Raw genomic sequence first — 15,464 nt, 5'->3', positions numbered from 1 at the left:
CACTGGTATTTGTTGAAAAAAGAATCCATGTTCAGACTAAAATTATGTGACAACAATGAAAACACACTTCACACACATTGGCTGGTGTTGATAAACCAAATATTGTGTATGTCAACATTTTTTAAAGAGTATACCAACACAATGTAGTTATAATATTCCACAAAAATGCTGAATATATTAAGTTCCTTTGCTGTCATTAGAAAAAATCAACAGTAATTTGTATTATTTGCTATGTAAAACTCTAACATGATTTCAGTGAGGTGTTGACACGAGTGGAAAAATTTGGAAAACCAATTGAGTAGGCCAAAGTCTTCAAGAGAATTTTCTAGTTTGATCTGATTGTTGGAACATATCAAACAGCTGTTGATTGCCATAGCACTCTGGAATCACAAAACATAGACTTCATCACTCACATATCACACAAGACAAAAACTAATACAGTGTGTTGCACAAACAGCAGATTTTGTATTAAAGTCCAAAAAGAAATATACATGTACATGTGATTCTGAAAAAAATATTTACGACAGATTTTTCACAAGAGTTGCACTGAAAGTTGTATACATATATTCTAAAAATGAATGCACTGTAAGACTAATCAATGTAATTGCTGATTATTCTCCAAATCTCTGCTGCAACACCACAGTCATAAACATATTCTGTCAAAAGATCTTCCTGACAATGAATATAATGGACATTTTGCACAATGTCAGTAATTATTGCATCTGTCAAACCTGTCATTAGGGTAGGTGAAATGAATCCTTTTTGTCCTTGTGACTCTCTGAAGGAGATAATGTCCTTTTCAATTGCACTCCTTTGTTCATCATTCATGTCATGTGTTTGCCTGTCAATTTTGCAAGCAGCTGCAACAAGATCATCATCTGTTAGTCTTTGAGGAATCAGACCTGGATATGCTGGGCAATCACCACATCCACACTGAGAATGACAAATGTCACAACAAAAATGCTTTGCAGATTTTGTACCAGCAATATCACTGATACAACAAAAATGATCAAGTAGTATTTTCCTCCTACATATATCCTGTGACTTGCAGTATTTTTGCATTGTTATATCTGTGGCACAGAGAGTAGTGTCTACTGCATGAAAGTACACAGTTGAATAAGACTGTTGACCATTTCTACCAGCCCTGCCAGCTTCTTGTGTGAACCCTTCAAATGTCCTAGCTGCACCCCAGTGAATTACCATGTAGATATCTGATGCATCGACACCCATTCCAAAAGCAACAGTGGCAATAACAACGCGTATATTAGAGTTGGTCTCTTTAAAGCTTTTCTCTATGTGTCGCTTATTCTTGACTGGTGTTGAGTGATGATACATAGAAAATAGGGCATTTCGTATGCCTGGTGGACCTAGCCATGAATCATCCCCCAACTCAACTAAAAAGTACTTATACAAGGCTGCACATGACTTTATGTTTCTGCAATAAATAATGTACTTGTTACAGTTTTGCTTTAATGTTCTCAACTCGTCTGCCATCCAGAAGAAGGTATCAGCTATCAGTAATGGAGCTCTTACAGCATGGTAAAAGATATTACCACGGTCAAGATCGGTAGTGACTACTTCGCATTTGTCCATACACAATATTTTCATTATATCCTGTTGCATCTGTTGAGTTGCAGTTGCAGTTAATGCAAGAATGCTAGACTTCTGCAGCACACTTCTCAACTCACCAATTCTAGCATAATCTGGTCGAAATTCGTTGCCCCTAAAGAGAGTGAATGACAAAACATTTACTTTAGCACAGTCCATGATCAAGCTGTTAACTTTTCATCACAAATGTGTCGCTGAAATAAGCTTGCTTACAAATTAAACTTGTGATCCTGTTTATTAAAACAATAAAGCACAAATAAACCCCTCACGTCCTGGGACAATACTACTAGCAGTATGTTCACATTAAACAATCGATCAAAGCCCCTCCTCCATAACGTACAAAAAATAGCATGTTTTAGTTTTATATCAGTAAAATTATTCAAGAATGTGTATGTGTAAACATCAAAAGTTAAATGGTCACCATCTTTTGTACTGGTATACCTCTTTTCATAAAATAGCCTTCCATGCAACTGCATCAACTTGTACATAATATTACCATAGAGTTTTAATGCATTGAAGGAGGTTCATATAAATTTTCATGGGGAAGACATTAAATACAAATAATAATTTGAACATATCTGGACCCTGCATTTCAAACTTGTGAAAATATGTCATTTTCAGAACTGCCCAAGACCCTCAAATCTCATGTGAACTGAGAGGATTTGTTTGCACGACTCAAGCAGGACAAGTACTGGACAAACACAAGATAAACTGTGCATCGTACTGTCTTAAATACTGCCTAAAATTGCAGCATTATTTTTTTTCTTCAATATTACATCTACTTCTGTTTCACATATAGATTAAATTGTATTACTTGGCAGGCAACCTGTTGCTAACATTTATTATGAATGTATTGCAAGATCTCACAAAAAGCAAAAAATCATCTATTCCCATGTAGGAACCAAAACTTACCACTGGACAACGCAGTGTGCTTCATCAATCACAATACAGTATATGCTATCTTGGTATGAAGGTTGACAGAGTACAGACTGCCAATTTCCCTTAAATAATGCCTCTGGACTCAGTAACAGAATGTCACTGTCTGGATCTATTGTAATGAAAAAACACACAACAGCTTCAATATTATTATAATAATGAAATGATTCAAACAAATTAACTTTTTGAAGTATGGATTACTTATGACCGAAGCTCCAAGTTTGAAAATTAAAGTTTTGTGAACACATGTTTAAAGCCACAAATAATTGTTTACAGACTTTTAATAATCCTACTGCGGGATGCCCTTGCTATTCACATGAGGACATACTTTGAATTTTAAACAAACCTGTGCATTAACAGATGTCAGACAGTAAAATGATAGGTGAGAAAGTAAAGATGCCATTTATAATAAATGTTATTGTGTAGCCCATGATGATCATGGAACAATACACTGAAATGTACTTAAGGTAGAGACACACGTTAGATGATACTTATTTTAAACTCACTTTTTCTCAATAAATTTCACTTTTAGACCCACACATTATATATTTTCTGTTAGCCCTACATCTCAACATTATGAAAAATATGTTTATTTTCCGAAATCACAGTATTTGTGACCATTTCTCTCAAAAATATGCGTTTTTGATTTTTTTTACCTAAAAAAAATTAGGTGTTACAGGACTATGGCGACTTGAGATCTTTTAACAGAAATCAACAATTGAGTAGTCTGGGGAAAAAACGGTGTCCCAGATTTTTTCTATTCCCTTTTGTTTCAGCACAATAAGGTGTGAAAGTAACAACTCTGGGTTTTTGAATAAATTACCGGGTTTCGTTCACTTCAGCAAGAATTTCTCTTGTTCTATCAATTTTACCGAAAATCTGGGACACCGTTTTTTCCCCAGACTACTCAATTGTTGATTTCTGTTAAAAGATCTCAAGTCGCCATAGTCCTGTAACACCTAATTTTTTTTAGGTAAAAAAACTCAAAAACGCATATTTTTGAGAGAAATGGTCACAAACACTGTGAATTCGGAAAATAAACATATTTTTCATAATGTTGAGATATAGGGCTAACAGAAAATATATAATGTGTAGGGTCTAAAAGTGAAATTTATTGAGAAAAAGTGAGTTTAAAATAAGTATCATCTAACGTGTGTCTCTACCTTAATAACACAAACCTGTAGAGTTGGAAGTTTGTTGATTCAACTGGACAGCTTTTATTCCTAGGAGATCCAAGCGTGCCACTTGATCTGCCATTAAAGCAACCAACGGTGAAATGACAAGCACCTTACGACCAGCTGTACCCAGATGAGCTAAGACACTTGGTAACAATGCATAAATAACTGTTTTGCCATAACCAGTTGGCAGTATTCCTAGAACATCATGGCCAGCGACAACATGTTCAAGACACTCCACTTGCTTATCCTAAGTTGATCAAAATAACATGGAGATGTATGTTTGATTAGTCATGATAATATTATCTGTGGTAGGAGCTCAGGGCAATTTATAGGTATAATTCTAAAAGTTGTTCATAACATTGATTAATCTACTATTTATTAATTGGAAGCTATGTACGATCTCTGTTATGCATGGACAAGAATCTGACTTCAGTGGACATCAAGCATGTAATCAACATGAAACAGTACATAAATTTATCAGCATGTATTACGGCGAAGTCCCATTCGTTTATGCTACAAAGAAAAAAGTTTCTATGACTTGTATCATGGAGGTAAAACGAGATTGTTAATGACTTGTATCATGGAGGTAAAACGAGATTGTTATACACACAGGTGCCCGGAGTGTTGTTGGGATAGTCTGTGGGATTGGCCTCAATAAACTACGTTCGGTCTTCGGCCTCCCATCTGACAGACTATCCAAACAGCAATCCTTGTGGTACCTACCAGTACCCACTATACTATCGCCACGGCTATAATTGAACAATACTTATCGTAGTCGTTCACATTCTTCATTTTCACCCCCGCTGCAATTCCCTGTGCTATTTTTCATGCTAGCGAAGAAAAAACAGATACAGTACCTTTAACTTATATGGTATTTTATGTTCCTTTAATGTTGCCTCCACCGCTGTCCGTAGATTTTCCCTCGACACGATGCCACTGGCGTGAGGCTTACAGGGGGTCGCCATCTTGGATGAAATTGCTCCCGAGATGCATCGCTCTCGCCTCAATAGGCCATCTTCCGGCTCTAAGATTTCTCCGTAGGATTGCCCCAGACTCTGTGTGGGCGGGCGGAAGTAGAGCCCCACTGCAGTCTGGGTAAACCGAGACTAGGTCTGTCGACGACCCGAGCTGATAGCCATTTTTCACATTCAGAAGATGTTGGTATACATTAGCATGACGTTTTCGCCGCCTTAAATCTTTCAGAGTTCATTTACTTTTTCGAGAGAACTTTCCGCTCGTCACCCAAAAACAAGGTAAGGTTAGATATATTCACACTTCCGATGTGTTTTGTACAAAAATATTTAGAACAACGTTTGGCGTTTGTATTTCAGAGCGTATCGTCTGAGTTTTGATGATAAGCAGACATTGCGTCGAGTGTATTGAGTTTCGTCGATGCCACCCACACAGGCTGTACTAACATCCCTTATTGGCTTGCAGATAAATTATATGAACTTCTTTAGCTCTCTGAACAAAAACATTTCTTCTGTAAAATACAACGGAGGTTATCGCGGCTCGCCCCGTATGACGGATCGAGACTGACGAAAGTTTACTTACATGTAAAAGTGTAATAATTCTCGATGACTTCTAGCTTGGCCCTGCATGTGCCTTGGACATAACCTTCCACCTTGGTCGACACGCACATCGTGTAGACAGGTTGTTTAGATATGTTATGGTAGTTTATCTGATACCTCCATTCGGGTTTGTGGGTGCGTGTACCGAGAATGTAGAATATGTAGGACCTGGTTTAAGGAAGTTTTTCATGACATTTTAAAAGAATATAAACGCCCATTCCGTCTAAACGAGGATTCTTGAAATCATTCTGTATCAATAGTGTGTCAATCGCACGTGAATGTTATTGAAAAAATTGCGTATATCCTTCTTTCGCGTACTGTTATAACCGAATGTGATTACCGATGCGATTTCAAGGACAATTATCGCCAGCTCAGGTTTGCAAATTTCAATCGTGAATCTGTTGTTGTCACATTGCATATCAAACATGGTCAACAATATTGCCGCCAACAACTATTATTGTAGGAAGTACTAGATTCAGAGAAATGTCAGTGTAATGTTTTGCAAACCGTTTATCATCATGGTTTCAGTGCAACCGACAGCGGAGAAATTAGCATTGTTTTCAACCGCTGGAATTCCAATTAAATACAAATGAAACGTAAATATAATAATTTATCTGACACGGCTTCTAATTTTTTTCATAGTTTATAATAGTGAACAACCGAAAAGTCAATTCTGTCTGTTCACAACCATAAATTTCATTCACCGATAATTGGACTTTCAATGAAATGAACACGATAATCCAAGGTCGCTATATAGTGATAGGAATTTGTAAACACAAGATGCAGCATGACAAGCCGATATTTCAAGTAAATTGCAGTAAGCTGGAAGTCTCGCAAGCAAAGGACTTACACTCTGTAATTAGTCACTGACAACAAGGAATCATGGGGGAACTATTTCTTCGTCTGTGAGTGAAGACGGAAATCAAACATGGTGACAATGTTGTCAGGAGGTTAAAAGTCAACGTAAGCGAAAACATCCATCACGCAATCAGCGGATGATTTTTAAATATTATATTTCAAAATACATTTAATCTGTCTTTCTCTATTAAAACAAAACACACGGCGGATATTTCTACGTCGGCAGATTGTCGGCGCAGGCAAAGTTGATAATCAGCATAGTTATCCCGGAGCAGATGTTTCCATAACAGAAAGCCACAGGTGTCACGTGAAAAGGGTTAAGACCCTAGGTTACCAAACGAGCTTGGTAAATATCCGTCTTATTGGGGTATTATTGTCACTCTAAGCCCAAAACGCCCATGTGAGGGCGCTGTTTTTAAAAAGCGGCCACCCGCTTAAAATCCGTGATTGGTTAGATTTTCTATTTCCATGGTAACTGTGGCAAAATTGGAACAGGTGACAGTATACCTTTTTAGCTAAAGCAACATCCAATGACTAGAACAACCTTTGTTTAATGAAAAATTGAAGATAGCTATGGCGATGAGAAATGTACATCCTAACGCATGCGGATTTTGTTTGCCAACTGATGTCATAAGAAACGGGGGAGCTTTAAATCAGCAATGTTATGAATATATTGTTTGTTTAATACTGATAAACCGTCAAAAATAGAAATTACATAAGTGTACCTTTGAATAAATATATTTTATGTTCCTATTCGTTAATGGCGATAACGTTACTGAAATATTATAGTTGATCGTCATTACATTAATTTATTTCTTGTACATTTATGGTTCCTGTGTTTTTTACAATCATGGTTGGTGTTTTATAACATTTGTTGTGGTACCTTTTTGCAACAATTATGGTTGCATAACAGCAAATTGTGCTAAGTATCACATTTATGGAGATAAGTACATTATGAAGGTTATAGGGTGTACAGAGGAGCTAGGCGGCTTAACATGATACCAGAGGTGACAGATGGCGCAATAACAGTCTGTGCAAATTTGGTTAATTTCAAATGACTTACATTATAATACCTCAATTGGTATTACATTTATTTTATTTATTCCGCTGATTTTATTATTTTTGTGGCAAGCTTGTTGTTTTTCCCTTTCGTACGATCTTGGAAATGTCCACGGATTATGAATTGGAATGCGGGACGCAATACTCGAGAGACTGGGGAGAGAGTCACAGAGGTAAATTTATCCGGCACAAAGGTTTATGATTCTAACAGCTGTTGACGCTAACATTAATAATTTCAACGAGACAATAATCTCACTTTTAAGTCGATTTGGACACACATATCAGAGACACACTTTATCAACGGTAAGGTGCAAAGACTCCAAGGGGATCTTTGAGGTCGATTCATAAGAGAGTGTGAAGACGTTGTAGAGGGTAAGAGAAAGAGAGAGTGACAACTCCTTTATGTCACGAGATGGAGTCAACCGTCAAAAAGCCTGTGCTGCTTTTGTTGGCCTGCCTCACCATGACTTCTTGCATTATCCTCTTCAACAGAGCCTATAATAGCCCGTATCGTGTCGCCGCAAACAGGTATGCATGGTCACACTTGTTTGTATCGGGAAATACCACGGCCACACGCTCCAGGACGGTGCCACCGCAAATCTCTGTATGCCCGACGTCGACTCCTAGAAAGCACGTGCTGTTCATCGCCAAGGCCAGGACTGGCTCCACTTTCATTGGCGAGCTGTTTAATCAGAACCCGAACGTTTTCTACCTGTTCGAGCCGCTGCGAGTGGTTCCTGATATGGTGAAAATAGATGCAATACCGGAAATGTATCGCGGGGATATGTCGGCAGAATTACTGAACAGCTTCTACCATTGTGATTTCTTAACCTACTACGTGTATCAAATTCAAAGGTGGGGTCTTGCTATCTCTGAAAGCAAGGCTTTGCAGAAGATGTGTAAACGATATAAGCGGTGCACAAAAGTTTCGATTTCTGACCTCAAAGAGGAATGCTTAAAGTATGATGTCATGGTTATCAAAAGCATACGCGTTGAAGATCTGAACCATCTGATGCCGTTGCTCCACAAAGACTGTTTCGATTTCAAGGTGGTACTGCTCGCTCGCGACCCAAGGGCAGTCGCTTCATCCAGAAAATACTTCAAACATCGCAAGCGGGTGCAAGAAACATTGTACAAGCTCGCTATCGCCAAGCCTTTGAACGATACTACAACCCAACTTCACCCGGACAACGTGCACGACTACTGCAAGTGGCTTGGGCGGAACCTAGCTGTTTTCAGAAACGCCCCATCGTGGGCGAGGAGACGAATAGTCGTGCTACGATACGAGGACGTCGTGACGAACGTGACGCAGAAGGTTTTGGAACTTTACGAAACATTTGGAATTAAAGCAACCGAAAACGTACTGAAGTGGATCGCTAAAAATACTCAGAGTAAGGAGAATGCAAAGAGAGGATCCATGCAGACGAAAAGAAACTCGACCAGTACGGCGCTGGCCTGGAGGTCAGATTTAAGCATGGACGATGTAAAACTGGTTCAAAGCGCTTGCAGCGACGTTATGCAACAGCTTGGATACAAACTCATAAGGCTTGAGTCTGAACTCACGGACCTATCTTCCTCATTCTTAAATCCCCTGCGCTTGCAATAATGAATGTAAAACATTTTACATTCATTTTGTCATATTCTTACTTTACATACATACATACATACATACATACATACATACATACATACATACATACATAAAAAGTACATAGCCAATACATACATAAATTACATACATGAGCACGATTGCAGTGAATTCAATAAATTAACCTTGCTTCTTAATATCTCATACGAAATATGTATAATATAATCCTTGTACACCATATGTTCCTCGTCAAGTAGATCCCTGATCCCAGTACTTAGGCCAATCCTAAGAATTTTAAATGTTAGGTCGACCCTATATTGACATATGAACATATTGAGGCAGGGCTTCACCGTAGTGTTCACTGCTGCCCAAGTTGTGGCGCGGGCGTTTTGGTGCATGTACATCTCTCATTTTGGTGCATCTACATTTCTATTTATGTTCATGAATTATCACAACAATAATCTTAAGTGGACGGTTTATTTACATGTCATTTTACTTCCGATTTTCATTGTCACAAGTGTACACTGACCAGATCTCTATTTAAAGCGGTATCGTCGCCCGTGCGACTTTCTTGATTGCAAAGATCGTATTCCACGCACGATATCTAGATGCATGACGTCAACGCCGCAGCAACTTTTTAATCAATCGCCATTTCATTGGCATAGCGTTTTTTATTACATACTTCGACGTAAGTGCAAATCAGTGCATTGATTTGAATAGGAACCATCCGGGGAGTAAGCGGGCCGGTGAACGATGTACTGACCGGTCTCCATGGTTACCCAAGCCAGTGAAGCCCTTCGACGTTTTCGACGTCAAAGTAGGCGCTTAACGCTAGATGTAAAATATCCATGCGCACACTTCTATTATGATTTTCGTTAAAATCTGTTTAATGCTGGTCGATAATGGTAAAATTGTTTGAAAATGCCCTGCATGTAACTAAATGTCATATAGTATTGACTGTGAAGAGGCATGTAATAAAAGTATTATTGACTGAATACATGGGATTATGTGCCCTCGTAGCAGGAGACAGTTTGCCCTCCTGGCGTCAGGGAAATCGTCTCCTGCTCTCGGGCACATACACTCATGCATTCAGGCAATAATATATAACCTTGGTCACATGGGTCCCATACGATCTTTGGGGGCCTTTCCGACGACGTCCCTCCTCTTGAACTTTTTTACCTGACTTTTCTCATAGGTTCACACTTCGTTAATCGATAGATATTCACGAATTTCAAAGAACAGGGATTCCAAAACAATCTTCACAGTTAATTAGGTGTTCTTTGGTATGAATTGGTTTTAAAAAGCTTGAAGAAGGAAAAATGCTTTGAGTCGATGGACCCAACGCTAATCTGCGACGGAATGTTACTATTAAATGTTGTCAGTACTGATTTATGATTTGAATAAATCTATTACGTCGTTTTTTCCTTGTTAAATAGTATAATTCGTCTAAACGTAGTTATCATTCGAATACTTGAAAATTTAATCTTCTTTATTCACATTACAAAGGAATTGTATCTGCCACGATCCGATACGTTGAGAGAAACTGCGTGGATTGTAATGTACATGTGCGCAACCAGTATAAAAATACATACCACCGTGACGCACTGCAGTGTTTTTTTGAACAACTCTTCATGAAAACCTGTACTGAGAGTACAAGTTCCATTTTCCTAGTACAATTAAAATTATTATTTCCTTTCAAATCCGAATCCTTATTGGACCAGATATTTTCACGCACGAATAACGAATTATAGTCTTACCCCACCGCTCTTTCAGTAAGGAATTCAGTTTACAGTGCGCCAGCTTATGTAGTCGACGAACCCTTAGCACTGTCTTCCCTCCTTAATAAATTGCATGTGGCTCACATTGACGATTCTCCGACTACGTTATTGAACCGTTCTCTTTAAGAACTGGGATTTGGCCGAGTAGTTTTGACTGTGATGTTGTCGCTTGATGACTTGGTGCCGTACGTTGTCAGCTCGAATCCGATCGAGAGTTTACTGACTTTGACATAACTGTCGTCAGAACTTCTTAATTGCCTTTACCTGATATTTAAAAATCTGGTCGGTAAAAACGAAATTATCTTATGTTATTAACTGACACCATGCTGCTGTTCAAGAAAGAATAAGTAACCAAACAAGCATCTTTAAAAAATGACGATAAAATAGATTTCGTAATAAGGAACGTTAGGTAAAATTATTTGTTTTCCGTCCGCGTACTGATAGGTTTTCAGAGAAAATTAAGAAAATAAACACAATGTTAACACTTCTGCAAATAATTTTTTTTTCTTAAAGAAACAAAATTAAATTTGAGATTTTGTCAGTACACTTGTGTGTTTTTGTCTGTGTTTGTTTTTTGCCATGGTTGGCTGGTAGGTTTTTCAAACATCAAGGGACGGCAAGCAAAGAATTTCTTTCAGTGGCCTAATCATGTTTGACAAACATTTTTCAATTATCGTTAGAAAGTGGTGGTAACTTCAGATACTGTTTGTGTGAAGTTTTAACAATTACTTTGAGAAAAGTAACTATAGAGTTTGGCAGCCTGTTTAGGATTTATTAGCGACTAGATAAACCTTAAGTATGGAATCAGTACAAGTGTCGGCCAGCTGTTGAAACCATTACGATGAAGCCCATTACTTGCCCAGGCCCGCTGATATCGCTTCGATAGCGAGGTTCCTCTAAACACGTGATGAAATGTCTGTTGCAACGCTCGCAGACACGAGAAATAGAGAACGCCTAGGGGACATATATTCGGACTGTAAAACTTGTATAATTCTCTTCTTATCTACTTCGAGTGTGTGGCCACTTTGCCTACTGTCTTATTTTGGTGAATGCTGAAAATTCATTTTTTCGGAGTTAATGCAGCGATAGCGACCATTTTGAATTTCGAATATCGGCAAATTTAAGGTAACTAGCTTCTCAATTAGTAGGATTTGCACGATGGCCCTTAATTTTTGTTTTTGTATATATTGAGAAAGAGAGAGAGAGAGAGAGAGAGAGAGAGAGAGAGAGAGAGAGAGAGAGAGAGAGAGTCAGAGAGAGAGTCAGAGAGAGAGAGAGAGAGAGAGAGAGAGGGGGGGCGAGGGACGGAGAGAGTTTGAACGTATCATCGCATAAATACAGTATGTAAATATTATTCAGAAGCAATGGAAAAATTGATGTAAGTTAATCAGCTTACTATTATCATTCAATTTAACTGGTATTTTAAATGAGAACGCACATACCATTTCGTTGAGAATTTTATACGTGTGAAACTGGTATTCTGACTTATGATTCCCGCTTTTTCGCCGTGTTTCCTACATTCCTACATTCTCCATTACGAACTGTGATTTTGCAAAATTTAGAGAAACAAAACTGTCGAATATTAGATATTGGAAATTTACTTGAACGCTTTTTGAATTTTCTAAATTCATCGCTAAGAAAACCATACCTCTGCCATAGTCATGCGAGTGTTTCTTCATTGCTACATTTTGAAATTAATATTGCATACAGTTTATCACGTGACATGTTCGATCGCATTTTTCTAGGTGGGATAACCTCACATTTCAAAAGACTATTAACTCCCTCCCTCCCTCACTGAATCTCCTTGGCACAGAGAACCGCTCGTCCCGGCGCTTTCACCTCTGTTTTATCACAACAGTATATTGAATGAGAAGATTTCTTTGCCATCAACGCTGCAAAATCGTACACATTTGTGTCGCCATTCTTGACTAATAGGTTACCTCCGATGGATTACGTCATCAGCACATCGAAATTGGTTACGCGTGATTATCCGTCGATTTGACCTCAGTAAGTCATCCGGGATGTCACCAAAAATTCTAAAGCATTTCGGAACGCCAATAGAATATATTGATCTCCTGCTTTGTGTCAACACTTGCTGACAATAAATATCACGTTGTTAATGTTCGGGACATATCCAAAAAATTTGACTTGCGATCTAAGCTTTATGTCAACTTGTTAAAAACAGTCCATCGCATAACTAGATGCACAGTGAGGGCAAGATCTGCTTCAGATTATAGCCACCTAAGAGTCTGCATTACTATTTACCAAAGACCTCACTCTTTCCCCCCTCAAGTTCCATGAGTTGTTACTTTTGAAATATTTTTCTTCCGATTCTCAGATACAGTCGTTTGCTCTACTAACAAGCTGAAAAGCCAATTTATTCGCAGAGCTTGTATGTGTGCAGAGTCCGATGTCATCTTTGACACAGTTTTTTGTCGCTAACATTGTATATTATGCACAAATGCTTTCAAAGGACTAATACTTTCTTTTTTTCCAAAATACTTTGAGGATAAAAGGAGCACAATGTCCTCGACTTATGGAAAAATTAAAGTTCCATTAGCTGTATCTTCTTGCGATTTTTCCGTTAGTTTTGATTGAAATGATCACTGGCTCATGTTGAATAGCCTGTCAAATAACAGAGAATCGCATATTATTCGGAAACATTACGTGCCCTACAACTAAATAAAATGTGATTTTACAACGAAAATTTCAATTTTTGTCCGGACAGAAATACAAACTCTGTTGACACGCGGATTGCAACGTAGGCATTCTTCTGCACCTGCGCGAGCCATTTACAGCAATTTCAAAATCAATATTCATTACTTATGCCCGGCACTTACGTCGTAGTCCATTGTCCGAGCACGTTGCGTAGCCAGATGTCTGGCAATCCTCGACGCAATGTTGTTTTGATCCCGTAATAAACGTGAACTTGTACATCTGGCGTGATCGCGGCGTCACCATATCTGCGTTCTCCCTAGCACGCTGAGCATGCCAGACGTCAACAAACGAGCTCGGAAGGGCAACACGTTTGAACAAAAATTAGCAGTTTTATGTGGCTATAACATCACTAATCATGCTTGTTTCTTCGTAAAACAACATGTTGCAACAAATATGAGCCTCCAACATGGAATTTTCCGAGGTAAAAAATGGTCAAAAGTTACAAATAATGGCCCTTTAAATGACAAAGTGTCAAAAGTTATAGTAACTCCCATTTGAGATAATCTTGGGCTGCATGTGTGACGTCACTATATTGTCCCGGATCTACGATCAATCCCTAACATACATTTCCTTCCGACAAAGACCATGAAGCAGATATAAATATAGTGCTTTAACAGTCCAAAATTTTTCCAAATGTTTTGTTTCATGGATCAAACCAAACACCGAACTCAAAGTTCAACAGATAAGCTAACTCCCTCTGAATTCTGTAAAAGCCGAGGAGAACAATACTGGCCTTCGCTAAAGTAAAGAATTACGTTCATTAAAATATCACATACAATAATGTTCAGGAAAAGAAACTGATACAAATGAGGCATTTCCGTAGACTGACACTCGGATTGGGATCTCGTGAATTAAAAACGTGGTGTTTTTGAGTAGTTTCTGCAATTACGCTCGTCTCTAAAACTAGTAGGCATTCTTGACCAGAAAACTTTATTGAGAAATTGGACGACCGTAGACCAACATTATATCCACTTTAACGAGCTAATCTTTCCCTTAGTGTTGTTTTATGGTGTATCAAATTACCGACTCAGATTATGGATACTTTCTACGAAGATTTACTCTTTACGGTCGCTGACAATTATATCTAGGTTGCGCTGGTCTTTAAGGTATGACGAGAGCATAGACTTTCTTACTTACCAAGATCAATATAAAGATTCGGGGATAATTATCTATACACTGTAATCTATCTATCTACTCTCTATCTATCCATCTATCTATCTATCTGTCTGTCTCTCTAATATCTAACTATCTATCAGTCTATCTATTTATCTATCTACCTATCGATCCATCTATCTATCTTCTGTCTTTACCTGTCTTTTTTGTTTCTTTCGTCTACCGATATATCCTACTTGTCAAGCTCGGCAATATACCATATTCTTTCAGGAAATGTACAGACTGGTCACTAGTCACTTGGCTTTTCTCGGCAGCAGTTACCGGCTGTGCGTTACCTGGCACCCCACGGTGTTCATTACACAAATGCATAACTCAACTGGACCCTCCTTATATCGTGAACAAGTGAAATGTGTATGTGTGTCTTCAACTGATGCGATATCGCTGTGGATTGTAAAACAGTGAACTCAAAACTGTTCTGGCCAAGCTTAGAAGTTCAAAGTGTCCATGTCGATTGTCGGCAGTCTTCATTGGAAAAAATGGACCTTTGTTATAAACTTTTCCACTTTTTCATTATCAAGGTTCTATGCCTGTATTTTACTAGACCTAATACACTTTTACGACAAGTCTATGTATGTTCAATCTAAGGTAACTTGGCTATTTATGTCAACTCGTAAACGACAGGAAGCGTCATATCTGTAAGATTTTCTCCGAGAGAGTTATAACACGTTTCGACAAAAAGTAGGAATTGTGCATATTTCCATCCGTGGAAGATAGTGAAGTGATTCAAATGACTATCGTGAAATATTCAGGGAGGCATCCACCCCGTCGTTTACGGAGCAGACGACAGTCTGCAATTAACTTGACACGCGAATTATTCCTACGAGTTATTGCTTTCCTAGACTGTATAAATCAATGCATTTCACAGATGTTGAATCTGACTTCAAAAACCAAAGCAGTACAATGAACGTCTCAACTACGTTTGGTATTCCGCACTCGCTATACATACATCAAACCGAGACCAAAGTCGTGAACTCGCCGGTCTCGCCGGCCCGCCGGT

General features: G+C 38.4%; 3 protein-coding genes across 3 annotated transcripts in view; 2 read left to right on the top strand and 1 right to left on the bottom strand.

The window, feature by feature from the left end:
• Positions 1-441: 441 nt before the first annotated feature.
• On the bottom strand, positions 442-4,828 carry LOC139129626 (ATP-dependent DNA helicase Q1-like). Its single transcript, XM_070695288.1, has 4 exons — positions 4,580-4,828; positions 3,723-3,969; positions 2,521-2,656; positions 442-1,723 (listed from the first exon to the last, which is right to left on the bottom strand). The coding sequence occupies exons 1-4, from the start codon at positions 4,685-4,687 to the stop codon at positions 592-594; spliced, it is 1,623 nt and encodes a 540-aa protein (XP_070551389.1). The 5' UTR covers positions 4,688-4,828; the 3' UTR covers positions 442-591.
• LOC139129624 (short transient receptor potential channel 5-like) overlaps positions 4,760-15,464 on the top strand; it is a 30,638-nt gene continuing 19,933 nt past the window's right edge. Inside the window, exon 1 of the mRNA XM_070695286.1 lies at positions 4,760-4,975. The gene's annotated coding sequence lies outside the window, so the exon portion shown is untranslated. The remainder of the gene's footprint in view (positions 4,976-15,464) is intronic.
• On the top strand, positions 7,475-8,950 carry LOC139129625 (carbohydrate sulfotransferase 1-like). Its single transcript, XM_070695287.1, has one exon. It carries the CDS (start codon positions 7,623-7,625, stop codon positions 8,814-8,816), a length of 1,194 nt encoding a protein of 397 aa, XP_070551388.1. The 5' UTR covers positions 7,475-7,622; the 3' UTR covers positions 8,817-8,950.

The sequence above is a fragment of the Ptychodera flava genome, chromosome 3 (genome assembly GCF_041260155.1).
Source record: "Ptychodera flava strain L36383 chromosome 3, AS_Pfla_20210202, whole genome shotgun sequence".
NCBI lineage: Eukaryota > Metazoa > Hemichordata > Enteropneusta > Ptychoderidae > Ptychodera > Ptychodera flava.
This window is presented reverse-complemented; position numbering and strand designations above follow the sequence as displayed.